Source organism: Papaver somniferum, chromosome 4, assembly GCF_003573695.1.
Source record: "Papaver somniferum cultivar HN1 chromosome 4, ASM357369v1, whole genome shotgun sequence".
In the NCBI taxonomy this organism is placed as follows: Eukaryota; Viridiplantae; Streptophyta; class Magnoliopsida; order Ranunculales; family Papaveraceae; genus Papaver; species Papaver somniferum.
This window is the reverse complement of record NC_039361.1, coordinates 100,491,737-100,513,069: the sequence shown is the minus strand read 5'-3', so window position 1 is coordinate 100,513,069 and position 21,333 is coordinate 100,491,737. Positions and strand designations below refer to the sequence as shown.

At 37.7% G+C, this 21,333-nt stretch overlaps 2 protein-coding genes across 2 annotated transcripts; one reads left to right on the top strand and one right to left on the bottom strand.

Moving 5' to 3' along the window:
* Positions 1-2,283: 2,283 nt before the first annotated feature.
* LOC113276191 (ribose-phosphate pyrophosphokinase 4-like) lies at positions 2,284-5,517 on the top strand. The gene is made up of 7 exons (XM_026525764.1): positions 2,284-2,844; positions 3,025-3,340; positions 3,501-3,596; positions 3,677-3,745; positions 4,082-4,210; positions 4,531-4,630; positions 4,985-5,517. The coding sequence occupies exons 1-7, from the start codon at positions 2,447-2,449 to the stop codon at positions 5,116-5,118; spliced, it is 1,242 nt and encodes a 413-aa protein (XP_026381549.1). The 5' UTR covers positions 2,284-2,446; the 3' UTR covers positions 5,119-5,517.
* A 3,741-nt stretch (positions 5,518-9,258) lies between these two features.
* On the bottom strand, positions 9,259-19,958 carry LOC113272886. The gene is made up of 13 exons (XM_026522677.1): positions 19,647-19,958; positions 18,735-18,903; positions 16,050-17,873; positions 14,779-16,002; positions 14,519-14,688; positions 14,373-14,435; positions 14,102-14,254; positions 13,839-14,002; positions 13,521-13,668; positions 10,802-10,924; positions 10,600-10,687; positions 10,227-10,427; positions 9,259-9,702 (listed from the first exon to the last, which is right to left on the bottom strand). Exons 3-12 carry the CDS (start codon positions 17,605-17,607, stop codon positions 10,249-10,251), a joined length of 3,870 nt encoding a protein of 1,289 aa, XP_026378462.1. The 5' UTR covers positions 17,608-17,873; positions 18,735-18,903; positions 19,647-19,958; the 3' UTR covers positions 9,259-9,702; positions 10,227-10,248.
* Positions 19,959-21,333: the final 1,375 nt, after the last annotated feature.

Sequence of the window (21,333 nt, the reverse complement as noted above, 5' to 3'; positions counted from 1 at the left end):
ACTTAATGTACGCAGATGATTTCCTCATCACATGCTCAACCAAGCCTGAAACATGCACCACGCTACAACAAATCCTCCATGCATATTCAACCTCAGCAGGACAAGAATTTAATAGATACAAGTCGAGCATCATCCATCACCCGAAACTCTGGCCACAGGAAATCCAAGGATTGGAAACTACCTTTCAAATAAGCACCACATCTGAACCACCAAAGTATTTGGGAGTCGTGTTCAATAAATGAAGATATTATGCACATATTCATGTGGAATTATTGGAACGGCTACAAAAAAAAGCTCAGGGATGGATAACAAAGTGTGTCAATCAAGCAGGGAGAGTGGTTTTGATAAACACTTCACTTACACCGACGGCAAATCAGGTGATGTAAACTCAAATGCTTCCTGATCGTGTTCACAAGAAGATGGATAGGATTACCATAAACTTGTTATGGGGGCACAATAATCAAACAAGGAAGATGCATCTGATAGGATGGGGATAAACTTGCTCGACCAAAGATAGAAGGAGGTGTAGGTATCAGGAAAAGCAAACAGCACAACCAGACACTACTACTGAAAAGAGTGTGGCATATGCATAAGAACCATCAGTCGATTTGGAAGAAAATGTGTGATGAAAAATATCTCCATAATGAGCCAATACTAGATCATATACACATCACATAAACACAAACCAATGCCATCCCATATTGGAAGAATTTTACTAACATGGTTGCTTTTTTTGCAGGATAAATGTTTTAAAATAATTGGAAACGGACAATCAACAAGTATCAACAGAAACTGGATACCAAATCAATCCTTAAACTTTACCACCAACTTACCACGCAAGGTACACCAGTAGCTTTTCTTATAAACAATGATACAAATTCATGAAACCGCCACCTCATATTCCAATCATTCAATGTGACTACGGCCCAAAATATCATCAATATCCACCTACCCAACAGCAGGTTCAAGACCAATATATCTGGTCGTATTAAAAAACAAGAGAGTACACAGTAAAAACTGGATATGCAGTCATCACACATTCACAACCACCCAATAACCAAACACCACTGGCATCACAGCCTAGCATCACCCCTATAAACTCATTTGGGATTTACCATGTCCACCAAAAATCCGACTTTTCTTGTGGAAAATAGCCTTAGAAGGATGACCAACCTTCGCTAAACTCCATCATATCAACCTCACCCCAACCAACTTATGCCCAGTTTGTTGCAATCATCAAGAAACCGAGCAACATCTCTTCTTCGAATGTACCCAAGCAACCCAACTGTGAAACCTTCTCCGTACACACTTTCCTAGAAGTCCAAACCCAACTCCAATACCCAACAAACCAAACAACATCTTTGACGTGCTTGCTAAACATCTACTAGCCGCAACTAAATGCATATTCTGCTTCACCATATGGCATTTATGGCTGGCGAGAAATTCACAGGTTTACCAAAGGAAGCAGCACATAGCACTACAACTCAATAGTATGGTCCTAACAATGTTTACAGAATACCAATGGGCACAACAACATCTCATACCAATTTGTCCGGACCAACAACCTCAAGCAAGACCAGCAAGAAGATTCACAAAAACCACAATTTTAATCACATGGCAGGCCCCTAAAGAACAACGGATCAAGATAAATTCAGATGGAGCAGCTCGAGGAAATCCAGGACCAGCAGGCGCATGATGTATAATCAGATCAAATACAGGACATGTAATTATGGCACTGGCAAACCCACTAGGCATCAACAACAATCACAACAGAAACATGGAGACTTTTATTAGCAACAAGAGCAGCAAAACAACAACTCTGGCCTATGGTTTGGTTTGAAGCCGACTCACAAGCACTCATTCAGATGATGAAAAACGAAAGTGACACCATTCCATGGTACTTGAGAGGGGTGATGCGGGAGATTAATTTGCTAATGGAAAGCATACCATATATTAAACTGACACATACATACAGGGAAGCCAATCAAGCAGCGGACAAACTAGCAAATGAAGCGGTGGATCATCAACAATAATACCCAACTACATCGACGACAAGAATTTGGGACAACACTTGTCCATCCTTTATTTCAAATATTGTTGTAGATGACATAAATGGGTAACCTATACCCGCATTATTAGAACTTAGAACTGTACTTACTACCTTTCAGGAAAAAAAAAAAAAAAGAAAAAAAACAACGAAAAGCAACCTTGTGAGCACATTAGGGTGCCAGAATAATTCCGGCATGTAATATCTGGAAGCGGAACAAAAGGAACTAGACCGAAAACCACTAATTGTTTTTTTTTTCTGAAAACCAGGGACCCCACAATTACCTGGAATGGAAAAACATCCGTAATTTGATAAATTTCATCTTCTATAAACCCAAATTTTTTGACATCATCAGCACCAGCGAGTAAATGCACATAGTGTTTCGATCACCCGCGAAAAATGGCGTCAACTCAGTTGACTCAGTCTCCATACAGAAATGGAAACCCTAGTTTTCATCAAGAATTCCCAAATTACTCAAAACCCTTTTCTCAAATTCTGAAACCAAACAAAATTCGATTCTTATCATCAAGCGGAAAAGTCAAAATTAGATGTGAATTAACAAGCTTTGAGAATTCACACAAATGGAGTAGGAGTGATGATCGGATTCCTGAAATCGACCATCACAGTTTTCATAGTTCAATTTCTGCATTACCAATGGCTACGAACTCTATAGATTCTTCTTCTACTCAGCAGAATTCTAAAAGAGTTTGTCTGTTTTATTGTACTGAATTCAAATCTCTAGCTGAACGAGTTGCTGCTCAGTCCGATTCAATTGAGCTCAGAAACATTACCTGGAGGTAAAAAAAAAAGATTTGATTTTTAGGATAAAGTTTGAAGCTTTTGGGGTTTTGGATTAAGGGTCATATCTAGTTTCAAACTATTTGTTAGAATATGCGTGTCCAAATTGCACGGTCGCCTCTGCTTCTTGAATAATGATACTATTTGAGTCATCTGACAAGTTGTTTATTCATTGTTAGGACATTTGAGGATGGCTTTCCGAACTTGTTTATATCTAATGCCCAGGGCATACGTGGACAACATGTTGCTTTTCTAGCTTCATTTAGTTCCCCAGCAGTGATTTTTGAGCAACTTTCTGTAATATATGCATTGCCGAAGCTGTTTATTTCTTCATTTACACTAGTGTTACCTTTTTTCCCAACTGGTACCTCCGAGCGTGTGGAAGAAGAAGGAGACATTGCAACAGCATTCACCCTTGCTAGAATTTTATCAAATGTACCAAACTCGAGAGGTGGACCAACTAGTTTAGTGATATTTGATATCCATGCTCTGCAGGTTTGTGTCATTTATGTATTAAAACAGCTTAACAAATGTACCAAATGTTGTACCATTTACAATGTCAATCATTATCCAAGTAGATGGGTTCTTTTCTGATTACTGTGCTGTCTATTGCATGTCGCGGAACCAATGTCTTACCCCTCTTACTGAATTGCAGGAGAGGTTTTACTTTGGAGACAATGTTTTACCATGCTTCGAGAGCGGGATTCCTTTGCTTAAAAACAGGCTTCAACAGCTCCCTGACTCTGACAATGTACAAGATCCTCATGCAGATGTTTGTAGTTGCTTTTCTTTACATTTGTTTACTACTGACAAGGTGATGTCGTTTGTTAGATAATCATTGCTTTTCCTGATGATGGTGCATGGAAGAGATTCTATAAGCAGCTGCAGCATTTCCCTATGGTAAACGTCCTAGCCAAGCATATACCGTACCTCTGATTCAAGTGCTATCCTATCATTTTTGCCCAGAAGTGTCTTCTTGGCATATAACTTTGTTCTGCGGTAGTGACTAAATACCAACAAATTTAATGTATATATGGTTTATTTTATAGAAGACCGCAGGAAAAAAGCTGTGTTGTTCCTTGCCTGTTGTCTAATAATAGTGTTTGCATGTTTGCTCTGGAAAATATGGGTGTATGTTCTTGTCGCGAATTTTGCATTCTTATGTGCATAGATAGTTGTCTGATTTACAACTTATATTCATTAAATTGCGTTAGTATCTAAGTAAGTACATTTCAGATTATTTGCACCAAAGTTCGGGAAGGTGACCAGAGGATTGTACGCCTCAAAGAGGGAGACCCCAAAGGCCGCCATGTTGTAATTGTTGATGACCTAGTTCAGTCTGGCGGTACACTGATTGAATGTCAGGTGAGAATGTTATTTATGAAAGTAGTTCGGCATCAGATCCTATCGTAGATGAAATTATCCTTAGATTGGCAAAATAAACTATGCATTAGGTATTAGATGATCAGGAGTCTATACTATGTGAAACCGTTATTTCGCCGTCTCATAAAGAAGCACACATGTCAAAGAACCAAAAAGGGAAAATAATCCAAACGTATTATCTTTATTTGGAAGTTCTGATTCTCAAAGTTGTCTTGATTTTAGGCCTCAAAGGTGCTTTCTCGACTTAGTTAGGCTCTATAATTGTTGTCAACACTCTCTCTTACCTTTGGCTCTTCTTTTAGAAAGTTTTGGCCGCACAAGGAGCAGCTAAAATCAGTGCTTACGTGACACATGGGATCTTCCCTAATAGATCGTGGGAACGCTTCGAACCTGATATGGGAGGTAAACTTTTTGTTAGTTGTAATATAACATTCGAGTAAAGAAGACGTGTTCCTCTTATGTAAGATTTATATATCATATTTTTCTTTGGATAACATTCATCTTTGCATTTAATCGACTCCATTTGAGTTTTTTGGGCTTGCTGATAAAATAGCCTATGGCAGAAGGACAGTCAATAATGATTTTGTTTTAGAATTTAGGTTTGTTCTTGTAAGTTGGAATTGTTCTTACTTGAGATTTAACTCCCTAATCAATAGTCAGAGAGACATTCTTTTTCAAATTTACGATTATATGATATTTTGATGAAGGATAAACAACAAAATTGTGTGATCTCTTTTTTCTTATTTGTCTCTCCAGGATCTCCAGAGAATGGGATGACCTACTTTTGGATCACAGACTCTTGTCCGCTGACGGTCAGAGAGGTAAAAAACAGACGTCCCTTCGAGATCCTTAGCCTTGCTAGCTCTATTGCAGCCAGCCTTCAGATATAGTGCAGCCCATCAACGACTGACTACTTTGTGAAGGTTCTTTGTTCATTTTTCCTTCTTTCTTTTTATGGCTTGCATTTTATTTTTTGAGTCAATCCAATGAGAGTGGGTGCTTGAAGTCCCTTAGAAGCGGCAGCAGTTCATTAGTCCGGTCCCTTTTGTGTACCAGCACAACCCCATTTATTAGGTAGATTTGGTGACATATTTAACTGAACTTGGACTTGGGCGCTTGAGATTATTTTAATAGGTATAAAATATTTCATTAATTGGCTGGATTGTACAAATAAATTAATTGTCTGAAAGAATAGAGTAGATTGAATGGCAAATAATCGGGTTGTTGGTCAGGTGGAAAGATTCTTATTTTCCATAATCGAATTTTCAAGTCGGTATTGCTGTTGGGCAGTATGCATGGTTCATTCAAAAAATCTCACTGCTGAATGAGTGTAACCTGTTTGGAAATTCAGCTCCATAACATCATTAGTTAGACTTAATCGTGACTGTAAGCATACCTTTGTGCTGCAATGTAATCATCCCTATTACGGGGTATTATCATTCTCTATAGCTTCATTGATAAAATCTTAGATAGTTAAACCACGCAGCTTGATAATTACTGTCGGACATGGAATAAACAGTTACTAGCAATACTTTCCTTGCGATAAAAATGAGTGATACTTCCTCCGTCCCAAATTAGATGAGCTAGTTGGTTTTAAATTTTGTCCCATAAATAGATGAGTTTTCTCTCTAATTAAGAGGATATTTCTAAAACTACCCTTTTAATTGATTATTGTTACTATAAGAAATATGTATAATTTGATAGTCATGTTTATATTCGTTATGTAGGTGTTTTAAAATGCTTTTCAACGGAAAAACCGTGGTATAGTTTAAGAGATGAATCATTTCTAAGTTTTACTAGTTATTATCCATAAGAGCATAATTGTAAAAAAAATACTTAAACATACTCCCCTTACCTCCCTGCCTTAAGAATTGTGCTAACTACAACTAGCTCATCTAATTTGGGATGGAGGGAGTATTACTGATGATGATAAACACGAGTATAAGACCGGTTCCTATGGGGTTGGCTAACCCATCCATTACCATGTCAGGCGGCCTGGCAAACTGGCCGCACCACTACGGGAAATAAGTTAAGCGATCGAGTCTCAACCGAGCGGTCGAGACTACACCTCTAGCGGCTTCAACTCGACTGCCCGGTGGAGTTTGCACCGGTAGCGATTTAAACTCGACCTCCTGCGGTCGGTGCTTTACCGTTTATAAATACCACCATTCCCTTCAGTTTTCATTCACAATTTTTCTTCTTCTTTCCTTCTCTAGAGAGCAAACTAGAGTTATTTTTTGCTTAAAAATGAGTAGTTCCAAAACAAATAGACAAAGGAAAAGAAACAGGAAAGATAAAGGAAAATCTGTTGCAGATAGTGATATTTTATGAGTCCAGGATAAACAAAAAGGATTCGTAAATGTTAGGCAACTAGTTGGACCTGGTGTATTACCTACACATTTATCTAACCATCCCGAGCGAGTTGGTTTATCTAAATTAAGAGGCGGGTGGTCTGAGATAGCCGAAGTGTTTAGGCTCCTCCCTGAAGCTGTTCAAGAATCCTTGCGAAGATATCCTTGGCAGCGTTTATATTTCATGAAAGGAACAAACGACAGTATTGTTGTTATGCGAGTTACTCCCTCCGTCCTAATTTAGATGCCAAAATTGGGGATTTTTTTTGTCCTAGAATACTTGCTATACTTCATATTTTTCCACCTTTTATCCTGATTTGCCCCTAACTTGGAATCATACCATAACATGGAGAATTGTGTATTTCAATTTTCAAGACACTTTTCAATACTTTTCTCTATATATTTCCTCTAATTTGAATTTTTCCAACTAAACAACAAAATCCTAGACATCTAAAAACTGGGAACATTAAATACTAACCTAGCGTAATTGTGGAAAAAAACTATTCTCTTTGTGTTTCTTAATCTTTGTGCAAAATACTATTTTGGCATCTAAACTAGGACGGAGGGAGTATGACAGAACATTGGTGGAACACTGCAAATACGTTATTTTTCAAGGATTTCAAGTGTGGTAAGTTCTATTTTCCATTCAATAGTTTGATTTTTAGTTCAGAAACAAATTTAAATTTTTAGAGATTCAATTTTTTAGTTTGATTCAAATTTTAGTTCCACATACGAACATTAATTTTATGTCCATGTTGTTTTTAGGGTTCACACAATTAGATTTGTATATGTTGACGGGAATAAAATGTGAGGGTGAAATAGTACAATTTAATCAATTAAAGTGAGTATCAGAAGGAAGATGGAAACAACTACTTCCCTTGTACTCAAATGATATTGATGAAAAGCCAGATTCCAGAATATTACACTCATATTGGTTAAGAGTGTATGGGTTGAAGGCTCTTTTGAACAGTTATGCTGCCAAGGGGTTACACAGAGTTGAAGATTATCCCGAACTTGAACGTATTTTTGTGTTATGGTTGTTAGTCCAAGTTTTTTGCCCTCAATGCTAGCTCAGTAAAATTAATTGGTTTTCTCGACTCTTTGGAAGATTTAACTAAAACCCCAAATTATGATTGCGTTTCTGCAATTTTAACTGAGCCATACATAAGTCTCGGTGAATGCTCGAGTAAGGATAAAGATAGCTTGAATGGATTTTAGGTCTTATTGGGGGTAAGAACTACAATCACTTTCTATTATTTGATTAATTATTGAATTGTTAAACTGATGGTAAATGTACTGGCACAACAATGTTCGTTGATGTTATTTTTCAGTATTGGTGGTATACCTACTTTAAGGTCTATGAACCGGAGCTTCATGAAACATGTGATACTTTTCTAATCGTGTATAAGTACAAAACTGATGATTGGATTGGTCAAAATAATGATGGTCAAAATGTCGTTGCTATGCAAAGGATGCAACAAGTGTGCAGAACTAGTGTAGACGGATGAATTTATATCCGTTAGATTAGATCTAATGAACAGTCTTGTTTCCACCGAACGGCCTAGTCTAAGCCGCTACCCGTCTAAACAACAACGAACAGACAAAACCTGAACAACCCAACTAAGCGTCCAAACTCAAAAACGTAATCATAATTAGCACGTTAACGGAAAATTTCCCTTTCGATTTACGAGTTGTAACAGCTAGCTATGAACCACACTCTTCAAGTGCAAAACTCAAATAAAATTTGCCATTTTGGCTGTTGACCTGTTGCGTTACAAACCACACTCGAACAAGCTGCAGATAGACAATCCCTTACATTGACCTGAGCCGCATCTAGCCGTCTTACCGCTTATGAGTATCGGGAAATGCTGCGCAAACAAATACTTTGAAATGTAAAAATTTGGAGGGAAAGAGAAACGTGGAAGACCGTTGAACCAAACTTGGCGCGAAAAGAATAAAAAACAAAACAAAGAAAACAAGGTCAGCTGTGTTTATCAACAAGGTTTCTGCCCGCGGTCAGATAATCCCGGGCAACTTCACCTTAACATTGCTAGACAAGAGTCTAGACAGTAGAGAGAGCAGTGAATAGGGAGTGCGTGTTTCTATTTAATGGTTCACTCATTTCTCATGTCCCGCCTCTATCTCACTTCTTTTTCCATCTTCATTAAATAAAAATAGCAACTTAGGAAATAATCATTCCATCCAAATAATGGGTTCTTTATTCAACTCAACTTTGTGCACATTGAGATGGTTATTCCATACAAAGATCATCATTCAGTGGGAGGAGGAAGAAAAAGCAAGAAGAAGACGAAAATTGAACTAGGTGGAACTCTATCAATATTAAGAACACCACCACCACCTTTACCAAAAATATGAACAGAGAGGGCTGAGATTCAAGTACAAAGGAAAGTGGAAGAAAAGTGTTCAACAACACCAACAAGTAAAGAAGCAAGATTGCCAAAAAGAATAGGATGTTCACCAGCACCAAGAAATAAAGGACAGTGTCGACATTATGTAATTTTAACGTTGAAGATTTTTTCCATCCACCTGATCTAGATTCTGTTTTTAAATGCTATTTTGGAAGTCCCAAGTACTGTTTGTTTTCTATTACTACTACCGTACACTTTTTTTTTTCGCTATGCAGTTGGGGAGAAGTCACCAAGAGTTCCAAGGATAGAGTCGACTGGCATAACCTTTTCTTTATATATTGTAAGTAATAGTTAGAGCTTTGTGCACAATGGCATTGGCACTTACACAACCCAGATGACAGAAGCTCATATCATGAGAATCAATATGATCCTTATGTTCCGACCTACTTTCATCAACCGCATCATTCAGCAAACCCGTGATTCCCAAGTGAAACCCTTCTCAACAACCTCATTTATCCTACATAACATAACAGACTTGGACTGGAGTCTTAGTGTTAAAAAGCTTAAACTAAGAAGACCGCGAATTCTTGTCTATCCAATTGCTATACTACATCAGTTCACATGTTTCGACTTGATACCCATGCATATGCCTTGCAAATTTTGCAGCCTTCCACCCAATTCATCGAAACAAGAGTGGATTCCATCACCTGGTTTACTCCTTTTCCTTAAATTTTGCAGCAGTTTTCATATTGACCTGTTGAATCAATCATAAGCATGCTCATGTAAGCACACAATACACAGCAGATTTGAGTACAGCTATAATAGTAACTTCCAATCCCTACTAATGCATTTTCGTGTTCAAGAATAAGGTTATCTGGCCAGTGTTTCTGAACATGCCACTGATTAGGAATACTAGCTTTTCCCAATCTGTTACAAAGCTAACAATTCGAGGTTCAAAAGAAACTTCTCTTTTTTAGTCTCTTAAAAAAAATGGACTTTTAAGGCATACAATAAGCATTTAATAAGATTGATCATATAGGACCGAGAAATTTGCAAGTGGCGGCATATTCATCATATTAAAGGCGCCCTGAATCTTAATACTTCCAGGTTAAATAAAAGAAAATACACCACCCATCATTTTGTATGGAGGAGATTTCAGACTTGGTACACAAGACAAAACAGAGTAGAATCGAAGATTTATGTTGGTTTGTAAATCTATATCTTCCTAGAGGACAACCTTTCACTATAAAAATAGCAACTGGAGAGGTTAGGACTTGCCTGACAGACCAACCCAGGTTGATTATTGAGCTTGTCCTTTAGTAGGAAGAGATGCTGCTATAATACGTAACTGATTTACAATCTCCGCAAAGCTCGGCCTTTCTGCAGGGTCCGCCGACCAGCATCTCTCCATCAGTGACTTCCAATCCGCATCACAAGATTCCGGCACGGCTGGGCGCAACGTGTTGCTGACGATACCACCTTATTTAATTATTTAAGCAAGCAGCAATATCAGTTGCAATATTTAAGGGTAAAACATCTCGATTGCCAAATAGCCACACCAAGTCACCAACAACCGTAGTGATGGAATAACTTGACTCGTCCAAAATCGTACCAGGCGAATTTTCTGAATGGAAAGCTATGGGAAAATTACCTATAATGGCTCCATAATGTAAGTCATCATATGGCTCTTCTCCAGTGAGAAGCTCCCACATAACAATTCCATAAGAGAAAACATCAACCTGAAAAAAGATAACAAGAATAATATGGAAGTCATGAAACTAAAAGGTACTTAGACGCTCTGGTAAATGTTTACTTGACGGTGAAATGGAAGAAATGAACAGAGATGGACAAACCTTTTCAGAGACTAGGTTACTGCTGCCATTTAAAAGCTCCGGAGCCATCCATGGAAGTGTTCCTCTAACCCCACCTGAGATCAAGGTCTGACATTTCACCTTAGACAGGCCCAAATCACCAACCTGGGATCAAAACAAGAAGTGTTAATTTATATGATATCAAATAATTGAAGAAACGGGTTTGTAAGTACTAAAGCACACTAAACATGACATAGAACAGATCCTTTGATCCGGCTTCAGCATCTCAAATTTTGGATAGCTGCACTGCCCAGATTAAATTCTGGATGCTGCCAGTTAACATGTACCACACACAGTTCAACATAAAGGTTGATCTTGAATATGAAGCAGAAAAAAAAACCATAAACCGATTAAAGAAAATACCATAACAAAGTCAGCGTCATAACATTGCTTGATAAGCAAAAACAACGTTAACTCAAACAGGAAGAAGAAAAGAATTCTAGTATCCTAGTCTGCAAAGTGAATCTGATGTAGCTAATGAACTGTAGGGGATGGTCAGGGACGGAGCCAGGATTTATTGTTTGGGGGGACAATATGCATTGGTAAAGTAGTAATGCCGTAAAATAGGCGGCCGAAAGCCGCAAAAATTTTTTAGGCGTTTTTTCTACTTCGAATGGTGTCACCAAGATACTAGATACGCTGTACAACGTTGAAATTAATAATTTTTGACATTTTTCATTTCTTTAAGCCGAGTTTTATATTTATATTTAAGCCGAGTTCTATACTATAAATGCTTATTACCTGCAGTTTTTAAAGGAAATTGTAGAATTTACATAAAATCTTATATGAATAAAGGCAGGGTAAGTGATATCTAAATATAATGGGGGACAAATTTATAAAAATTTAAACTTTCCAAGCCTAATATGATAATTATGAAAACCCTAATATGTAATTAGGAAATTCTAGGGGGGACAACTGTCCCACTAGACCTAGGCTTAGTTTGGGATGGTTGCGGTTTACAAAAGGACTTTTCTGCCGTGCGTTGTTGTGCTGCGAGAAAAAAGTAGTTAGACGTTTGATAAAATATTAATTAAAATTAAAGCTAATTAAAAGAGCAATCAAAGTGTGTTTGGTAAAATATCATATTCAACCATTGTTGTTGTAACAAATGACAAAAACAGACATATATATCTGAAAATAGCTTTGTTCAATTTTATTAGGTTTAAAAATAATTAATTTTTTTACTATTATATATAAACATATATAATATTAAATATACTTAACCACTTTTTAATATATATATATATATAATTTTCGAACAAAAAATCAAACTAAAATTATGTAATTATTTAATATTATTATCAACTGTGTTATTAAGCAAATATTTTATTATTTAATGTTTGTTTTTATTTTTGACAAACTAAATGAAATGGTATCATAAAATAGTTTGAAAATAAAATACAATAATATTTAAAGAATAAAATATTAGAAATTAAAAATTAATTGTATACATATTTAAGGGCAATTTTTGTCATTCACAAAATAAAATAGGGACAAAGAGGATAAATCAAGCATTAAATTTTGGTGGGACCAAAGCTTATGCTTCTGTAGCTTTTAAAAGCTCCTCCTCCCCAGCTTCTGAAAATTGAGGAATTTGGGAAGTGCTTTGGGTAAAAAGCGTTTTCATTTTTTTATCAAACACCAATTTCAAAAATTATTAACATAGATAGGTTTTGAAAGTGCTTTTGGAAAAATAAAAGCATTACCAAACCCAGCCTAGTGTGGTGCAAATATAAATGTGTCCATTACTACTTTTCTGTCTATCTAAACTACAAAGGTTGTGGCAAGCTTCAGTGCTTAAACTACCAGTGCCACACAAAAAACTAATATACCCTCATTTTATTCCAAAGCACAGATTTATCCGACTCCCAACAAGTTAAGACTTATGAGGTAGATACAGATCACAATATAATGGATGGTTTGCTTCATCTCCTTGACATCTACTAAGAAAATCTCAGCTTCGACAAGTAATGGAGGACCAGCTGGTTAAGGTTGATTCTCTTTATCTCACTCCATCTGGTCATCCCTAAACAGTATACATATTTCTACTTAAGCTTGTATCTGTTGAAGAATGATACATAAGGAGAGCAATTTCCCCGCTTTGCTGGCTTACAGAATACCACTATTTCTTACTTTCTATTTCATTACGTTGTGTTCTTATACAATTCTTTCTTGTTCATGTTTTTCTCTAGCGCCTCCTCTCTCCATAATCTGCATTATTTTCATGTATTTCCTTTTTTTTGTATATCCTATACTATATTGCATTATTGCTTTATTCTTCTTTTTCCCCAATTGTTCAAGTTTTTCTCTAGCACCTCCGCTCTCCATAATGTGCATTATTTTCATGTATTTCCTTTTTTTTTTGTATATCTTCTACTATATATCATTATTCTTTTCTGGTTCTAATTACATCATTATGATTGTACTTTATAACTAGTTCCCAATTCGGGGAACTTTGAAATCCATTAAGGATCTGTTCATCAAGTTTTTAAAAATGAAAATTTGTTTGGTCTGTCATCAGTTCTTTTATCAGCAAGTTAAAGACACAAGAAACAGCTAAGTAGGTAACATGTGGATCAAATAAAACTTACAATCAACGATAAGAGTATTATGCAAAACATAAGACCGTAGACAAACAGTTAGACACGTATAGCCACCACAATAAACTGGAAAGCATTTAATTAAGGCCCTGGCATGGTACCTTGCATATTGGCCGGTGAGGATCCCGGAGATTGACTAGTAAGTTGTCACTTTTAAGGTCGAAGTGTACGATATTCTTTCCATGCAAATACTCCATTCCAAACGCAACATCCATGGCTATAAAGAGACGTTTACGCTTATCAAGTGCCCTGGCAAAAACAAGTAGCAGTTCAAATGTCCTTCAAAATGACAATGATAACTCTAAATGCACATATAGTATTGACGGGAAATGCAATGGGGTTAGGCCAACTGTATTTCAGCTGATTAAGAGAGAGAAACTATTACAACCCACAATCTGAACACATAAAAAAGACATTACTTGTCATTCCTCTGAAAAGCTTGTCTTAGAGAACCGTTAACCATGTATTCTGTTACTGTTGCTACAGAACCACCAGGCCCATCAAGAACGACACCATAGAAAGCTACCACATTGGGGTGGTGTATGTCAGCAAGCTTGATGGCTTCGTTCCAACAATCGTCTCTCTATGAAAAACACAGAAGCATATGATATGCCCGAGTGAGAAAAGATAAAACATGAAGACATAAACAAGCTCAAAGGCCTAAATTTTGATAAACACAGACCATTCGGGTTTGCTCTGATGGCTTCCCAGCAAAACACCTATCATTGATACGTTTAATTGCAACATCAGTACCCCTCCATTTACCATGATAAACCGTACCGAAGGTGCCAGACCCTAGTTCTCGTAACTCTTCGAGATCACTGTTCTTTATTATCTGCCAAACAAAGAAAATCATAAATGCACAAGTTAATGAAGGAGCATACGAGGACAGCCTAAAAGAAACCATCCTGATTTATTTGGCAATATAACATCTTGAAAGTTAAATCAGTGACCTGTAAGCGACCGATGCCATCTGAAAGCGATACAGAAGAATTTGCCTCGTCTTTAACAAAATCCTGAGGTGAATTTGGACAGGGTAAGTAAGTCACTTTAAGTGATGAGGAAGTGCACAAAAATAGCAGTTCCACTACAACCATACCTCTGCTTCTGTGCAACCAACACGAAGTTCCATTTCTTGGTTGGCGTCTGGAATGGGCTGCTTCATCTCATGGTCAGAGTGGTCTGAATGTAATGAAGATTGGAGAACTGACGCAGCAACACCCTCAGCGACAGATTGAAGTTCTAGCCTGATATGTTCCTCTGCAGATCCTATATTGTTGAATCGATACATTATTATTTCAGCGAAAAACATTACAATAACATAACAAAGAAAAAACATCTTTTCAACATGTTTCCTACCTTTGCTAGAGTTACCATGTTCTGAGGCTGAATCCTTGTTAAGATTTCCAGGTTGCTGGTGGAGGACCCCTTCCTTGGTTGTACAAGTTTCTCTACCAGATACTACCTTGCTAGGTTTTGGAGGAGGGAAATGTGTGTCGTGCCTCAATATCCAAGGATCCTTTGTGCTGAAAAGCGAGTCTGAGGTGGCAGGATCACAAAACTCTGGAACCAAACCACTGGAGACGGATACAGTTGGCAGGTTTCCATTAGAAGAGGCAGCCGTTGCATCATTGAAACCCATACTCGACTGGATATGTGGAGCCTCGTCCTTCCAATCACCAACGAAGGGGACCCTTTCCCTTTCGACATTGGTAAATGCCGAATCAATCTGTGGGATTGTTGGTTTACCATGCCATATTTTGTCAGAAGCCAGATGTTCAGCAGGAGTAGTTGAATGTGGAAGTGGTTCAAAAACACCTAATCCTGATGATTGTGCGACTTGATTGAACTCTTCAAGTTGATGGTTGTGCAGGTAAAGAGCCTCTGTAGACGACGCTGGCAGTATATCAGCTGGCTTACCATGATTTTCATCGAGAAAATTGCCTGTATTGGCGAAGGCATTGGTTTGGGGCACGTCATTCGCCACGAACTGTGGTCTAGCATCCAGGATCCTTTCCTGAAATATATTAACAGGTGACCTAGAATTCTCGTTGTTTGCAGAAGTCTCAGGTGGAACTATGTGAAGTGCTTCCAATCTCACATTGATTCGTCTTAGATCATCAATGTCTTCCTTCGGAGCATTCCTAAAATTCCTATCTGAGTGTTCCAAGAACTCCCGACTAACTGGTTCTGAAGTTTGGAAAGGTACCACTCTAACTGGAGGGGCATCAGCATGGAGTAGATGGCTAATCGAAGGGTCGTTTATATCACGGTACTGATACTGCATCGTAGGTTGCTGGACAACATCTCCTTGGCGCACCTGAGGAAAATTAGCCATGTATACACCATGAGGTGAATGTACATTATCTGGCATCACGCCTTGAGAAAACATCCCCCTACATTGATCAACAGCCTCAGGATGTTGCAAGAGGACACTTCTATTGTCATTTCGCACACGCAGATTGATATTTGGAGGAAACCCATGCAATCCTAGCTGTTGAGCAGCAACATCATGATTCATAGGTCCAACATATTTAGGTCGTGGCCAAGCTTCTAGATGTTCAACTGCAACAGTACTCTCCCCTTGTGGTCCACTAACAATTACTCTATTAGCAGATCGAGCTCTTAATGCATCTTCAACACGGAGACTCTGAAAGCTGGCATTGAAGAAGAAACCATACTTGTGGCTTGATCCCTTTGGTCTTGTACCACAGTATCAGAGTGTGCATGCGGCAATGCTTTTTGGCACATATGACAATCTTCCAGTCTGGAAATTTGTTCAGGAAGAATCCCCTGTTGACGAGGTGAGCATCCATCGGAAAAGACCACACTACCTGGAGCTGTAGGTTGGTGCCAATCATAACCTAGTCCAGCCTGTTGTAAGGGAGCCTGTGATGGGAGAACTCTGTAGTTGTGGTCGTCTAACACCTGAGTAACCCTACCACCAAATGAATTTTCTTCGGGGTAGGAATTAACATGGGTTTGATGCTGTTGAATTAAATGCTGAACTCCATTGGGTCTCATGCTAGCATGAGTCATTTGCATTGCAGGGATGAACTGATGGGACTGAACACAAATTGTCTGCATTGTGTTATCGGCACGCCTATAAGTTGACCCTGTGATCCCCAATACTTGAGGTGGATTTAAATACCCCATTTGGGAAGTAATTGGCGGATGATCTGCATCTTGAAATACCTCCTGGCGAGGATATCCCTGCATATAAACAGTTGAGGGCGTATACTCTATTCCAGAAGGTGGACCAAAATCACTCCCCAATAATGGTGGTTGTCCCATTGCTTGCACTGGTCTCTCTAGGTCACTTTCAAACAATTGGGCAGGAGGATGACTTGATGAAATAGTTGGAGCAACATAATTTGCTGATTGAGCTTCTGTATACATAGCATGATTAGGAGCTACATAAACAATCCTTGCTTGGCCATCATGGGAAGAAGCCCCAGAACTTCTTCTGGGAGATAAAACGACTGGAGAAGGTGGCCCTTGACCCAAACTTGAGCTATCAACAGCTTCTCCCCCGCCACTCATCCTATCTGAATTCTGTGTTGATGCCACACTCGCCATACTGCCTCTCCTTGTAATACCACAACCAACAAGATCAGAAATTCTATTCACAGCATCAAAATACTTCTGTGCACTATCGTTTGAATCACCTAATTTCACTGTACCAGATGAGTCAAGCTCAGATGCAGAGAATAAAAATACCCGAAGTTTTGCTGACCCGTCAACGGAATTCTCAACCAACTTTTCATACTCCTCTACCATGTTATCGAGATCCTCAGGACATGAAACTGAGACTAGGGCATCAAGATCCTCATCAGGGAGTTGGTACTTGAAAACCACAGGTTGCCCATAAACGTCATTCATTTTCTGCACCAACTCATGAAAACTAACATCTCTCCTAACACTAATGATCCTAGTCTGACCTCCAACATATCTCAAAATTCCATCACTTGGTCTAGGCAGGATTTTACCACCAAAACTACATAAGAATTTTAATTTCTTAGTTTTAGAGGAATCGTCATTACCTTCATCACTGGGATACTCACCGAGATTGCTTCCATGACCTTGATTGTTAACGAAATTCTCAATATCTGTATCATCCCTGGATCCAGTTACAGGAACAAAACTAGAACCAACAGGTTGTAATCGACAAAGTGGGTACCAAGCCATGGCTGGATTAGCAAAACCTAAACCTGTTGCGCCATATCCAGCATCAGATATCGTTGCTGGATAGAATACTGATCTGGAACCAGGATCAGCAGCAGACTATTAACATCAACTACAGAATTAGGGCAAAATCCTTCCAATGCACTTCTCCCTATTGGAACGCGAGGTTCATCTCCAACTGTTCGAGGTATGTTCGAAGGACGAAGATCTTTAGGAATTGAGTTTTGATCACCCATTAATGACCAAAATGTGCTCCAGTGGGTATGTACCTGAAAGCAGTAAACAGTAATAAGTAAGAAAAAGATAGTACTGTATAAGATAGCTGATAGTGCCGCATCCCATAGCGCTGCATTCCATCTTTGTTAAAAGACTCATCATTTTATCATGGTATTCCATGCTACTGTATGTCAAAAAAAAAATCTGGAACTCAAAAGGCTCTTCTTTTTCTATGTTCATGTATACTGTCAACAAATTAAGAATATCCAACTTAGTATTCTAAAATGATCCAGAACAGCTTTTTGGGTTTTAAGAAACAGAAGAGGAAGCACCTTAAAAAGGTGTCAAGTTGAAACTAACATTATCTGTTAAGCTAGGTCCTTCAGAGTGGAGGCCTAAAACCCCAAGTCTTTTTTGAATAAACAGTAACAAATTTGAAATTCATTACCCTAATATATTTTAAATAATATCACTGTGCAGAAAAACATATGATACACAATGGGTGAGCGGCATACTTAATTCACATAAGAAAAAAACGTAAAGCCCAAACTACTTATTTAGTGAAGAAAATAACCAACTAACACAACCTTACTAAGTCTCTGTTTTTTTCCTAATGTTAATCACGTCAAGACTAGAGGATTCAGTTTAGCTTCTGCATATCCCAATATGGAAACTGCCTATAGTTGGAAATGCAACTTATAAATAGAGTAATCGGCAAACTGTAGGGATGATTCTTAGCTTGATTGTTATGTATTAACGAGACTTGAGAATAAAATAAAATACACAACCAGGATCGACAGTGTTCGATGACAATGTTATACTTTTGTATTCTCTATCCCTGCATATGCCCAATCCAAATTTGAGAAGATGATCCATGGTGTGAGGCTAGTTAGTCCACATAGAAAGCTGCTCACCTTGAATCGTATAACTCACGCAACCCCCTCTACTGAACGAATTAATGAAGTCATGACGGAAAGCTATTCTCCGAGTTCAGTTCATAGTTCATTCTCCTGATATGTGATGTCAGCTAGAAACATGCCAGCTGCAGAATCACCTATTAAATCTCTTCTTCTTCTTTTTTCCCTGCAATACTCGACCTGTGCCTAGTTAAACTCCAAAACACTAAAAAAAATTCAAAATTTCTCTGACTTTTCAATGATCAAAATCTAACCGACCCCCAAAAAGCAAAGGGTTATGTTATCAGTAGTTATCTCCTCAAAATACTGAAAGACTTTGATAATTTTATAATATGATAAAGGTCCAAACTAAATATCTTCGTGCACATTGAACTCTGCCATATGAATGCAACACATCTAAATGCAAGATAAGCTTTAGATCTTACCACTACATCCAAATTGAATGTCCTGTCACAAAAAATCAATAGCTATTGTATTGCAGTAAAGTAAAACATAAAATACACTCATAATACCTATTGATATCTCAAAAAAAAAAAAACCAAAAGTCCGGTAGAACTGCAGTTTCGAGCCCATTATGTACATTGCGCAGCATTTGAAACATTGTGAGATTTTCAGGTTAATCACATTAAAAGAGATAAAATGGCCTGGCTTCCTCTCTTCACTCCTATGCACTTCAAACATTTATGTGAATTTAAGGGTCAGTTTAGTTTTCCCTTCTCTCTTTATGACGTCTGTTTACATTGCCTAACTCAATAACACAAATGAATAAACCTCTTCTACTAGTAATCTAGCTAGCATCGTTAATGTTATATACACAACCATCAAACGTCAAAATCGCTTGTAAAAAACAAGAAATGGAATGAACATAGCCAAAAGAAAGAAATTCGCAATTAATTAAGCAGACACTACCTTCTGATCAGGTTCCGTTCGCCGTCTCCAACCTGATATATGCCCCAAGAGGATTGTAAATTCAAAATAAGGGATGAAAGTAGAATCAAAATTAGGCGGTATTAATGGAACTGTTAAGGTTTAGTTTGATATTAGTGTCTAATTTGGGATTTGGGGGACAACAATAAATAAATAAATTAGGGTTTAACTAGATTGTGCTGAGAATTCCTTCTCATTATTGAAGAATCCATTGATGGTTGGATCATTCAATTCTCTAACATCTTTAGGGATATCAGTTAACTCGCATAGCTCTGTTTCAAAGTTACACAAGGTATTTTTCCACATATTAAGCTTTTGTTCATAGTGAGTTACCTATTTCAAGGAGTGATTAATCTTGAACAATAGATCATTTCTCCTTGTCATGAACCCATTCACCTTGGCTCTAAAATCATTGTCATAGTAACAGGCGGAAAACAAACATGTAGCCGAGGAAGATTCTGCATATTCCGTAAACTTTCTATTTTTGGTTCTAGATGATGGGATCCCTTCGCACAGAAAAACATTGACAGATTCTACTGCATCCTTCTTCGTAACACCTCTAGTAATAAGAGTCATTGTTCTCTACCTTCTTTCGGAGTTGAATGACACATATATAAAAGGGAACCATAGAATCGAGAATTTGAATAAAATAAGGATAGTGATATATTAAACAAAACATTCCATGGGAAGTTTGTGACCCAGTATATCACAGGTTACGGAACCTAGTAGTACGCCCTTAATACCTTAGAAACACAAACATCAGAAAACATTGTTTTCTTGATGTTATTTTGTGTAAACCTCATATTTTCAAGATAATATTATGAGGTTGCACTCAGCACTAAAATTAATTATTGACGGGGTTAGTAGGAAACTCACCACTCGTGTCAGCTGACACAAAAAGGTTAGTTACGTTTTTCTTACCGTTTCTGACTTCCTTTTTCTTTTCTCCCATTGAGACTCTAAAGAATTTGTAAGGTTGTTCAAAGAAAGATTTATCTTTTCCATATCATTCTGAAGTTTGACAAGAATCTTGCCATTTTTCTTTGACCTCTGACACTTCCCTTTATAATGACCACAACTGCTATAAAAAGTGCAGTGTACGGCGAGAGAATTTCCAGAAGGAACAGACTCACTTCTACTATCATGAACACTTTCACTCTCATTGAAACCTGCAAGAGCGAAAGTATTGTTCCTGGTGAAGGAGGTTTACTCTTAAACCCAATTCCACTGGTATTACCAAAGGAATTTTGACCAAATAACATAGCTGAGATCTTATCAGAACTTCCTAAAGACCTTGTAATCTATTGCAGTTGAGTTGTACTCATCAGTCCACTGTCAAACACATTTGCACCCGTGGGGGTGGGGGGTATAGGTTTCTGTACCAAAAGACAATGTTTCATTGTATGCATATATAAGAAATACGTGGGTAATTAGTGTTTAGAAGACGAATTCAGAGATATATTAAAACCAATATGCCGAACTCATATTTTTAAAAAACATAGTACTGGCTATAGGTTTCCAAATCCTAATATAGTAGGCCCTAAATACAAATTAGCCTTTTAAAAATCTATAGAAAGTCAATCTTAGTTCCAATTGCAATTAGGTTCAGAGAGACAGGATTGTTTGATACTATGTGATATATCTCATCAACATAATTAATGACGATTCG

Excerpts from the sequence above, each read along its gene's own strand:
- LOC113272886 (XM_026522677.1), bottom strand. The coding sequence starts at position 17,607 with ATGGCTTGGTACCCACTTTGTCGATTACAACCTGTTGGTTCTAGTTTT. Across the intron at positions 14,436-14,518 it reads TTGGTTGCACAGAAGCAGAG|GATTTTGTTAAAGACGAGGC; the intron begins GTATGGTTGTAG and ends AATTCACCTCAG. Across the intron at positions 14,003-14,101 it reads CATCAGAGCAAACCCGAATG|AGAGACGATTGTTGGAACGA; the intron begins GTCTGTGTTTAT and ends TGTTTTTCATAG.
- LOC113276191 (XM_026525764.1), top strand. The coding sequence starts at position 2,447 with ATGGCGTCAACTCAGTTGACTCAGTCTCCATACAGAAATGGAAACCCT. Across the intron at positions 3,597-3,676 it reads AGCTCCCTGACTCTGACAAT|ATAATCATTGCTTTTCCTGA; the intron begins GTACAAGATCCT and ends GTCGTTTGTTAG. Across the intron at positions 4,211-4,530 it reads GTACACTGATTGAATGTCAG|AAAGTTTTGGCCGCACAAGG; the intron begins GTGAGAATGTTA and ends CTCTTCTTTTAG.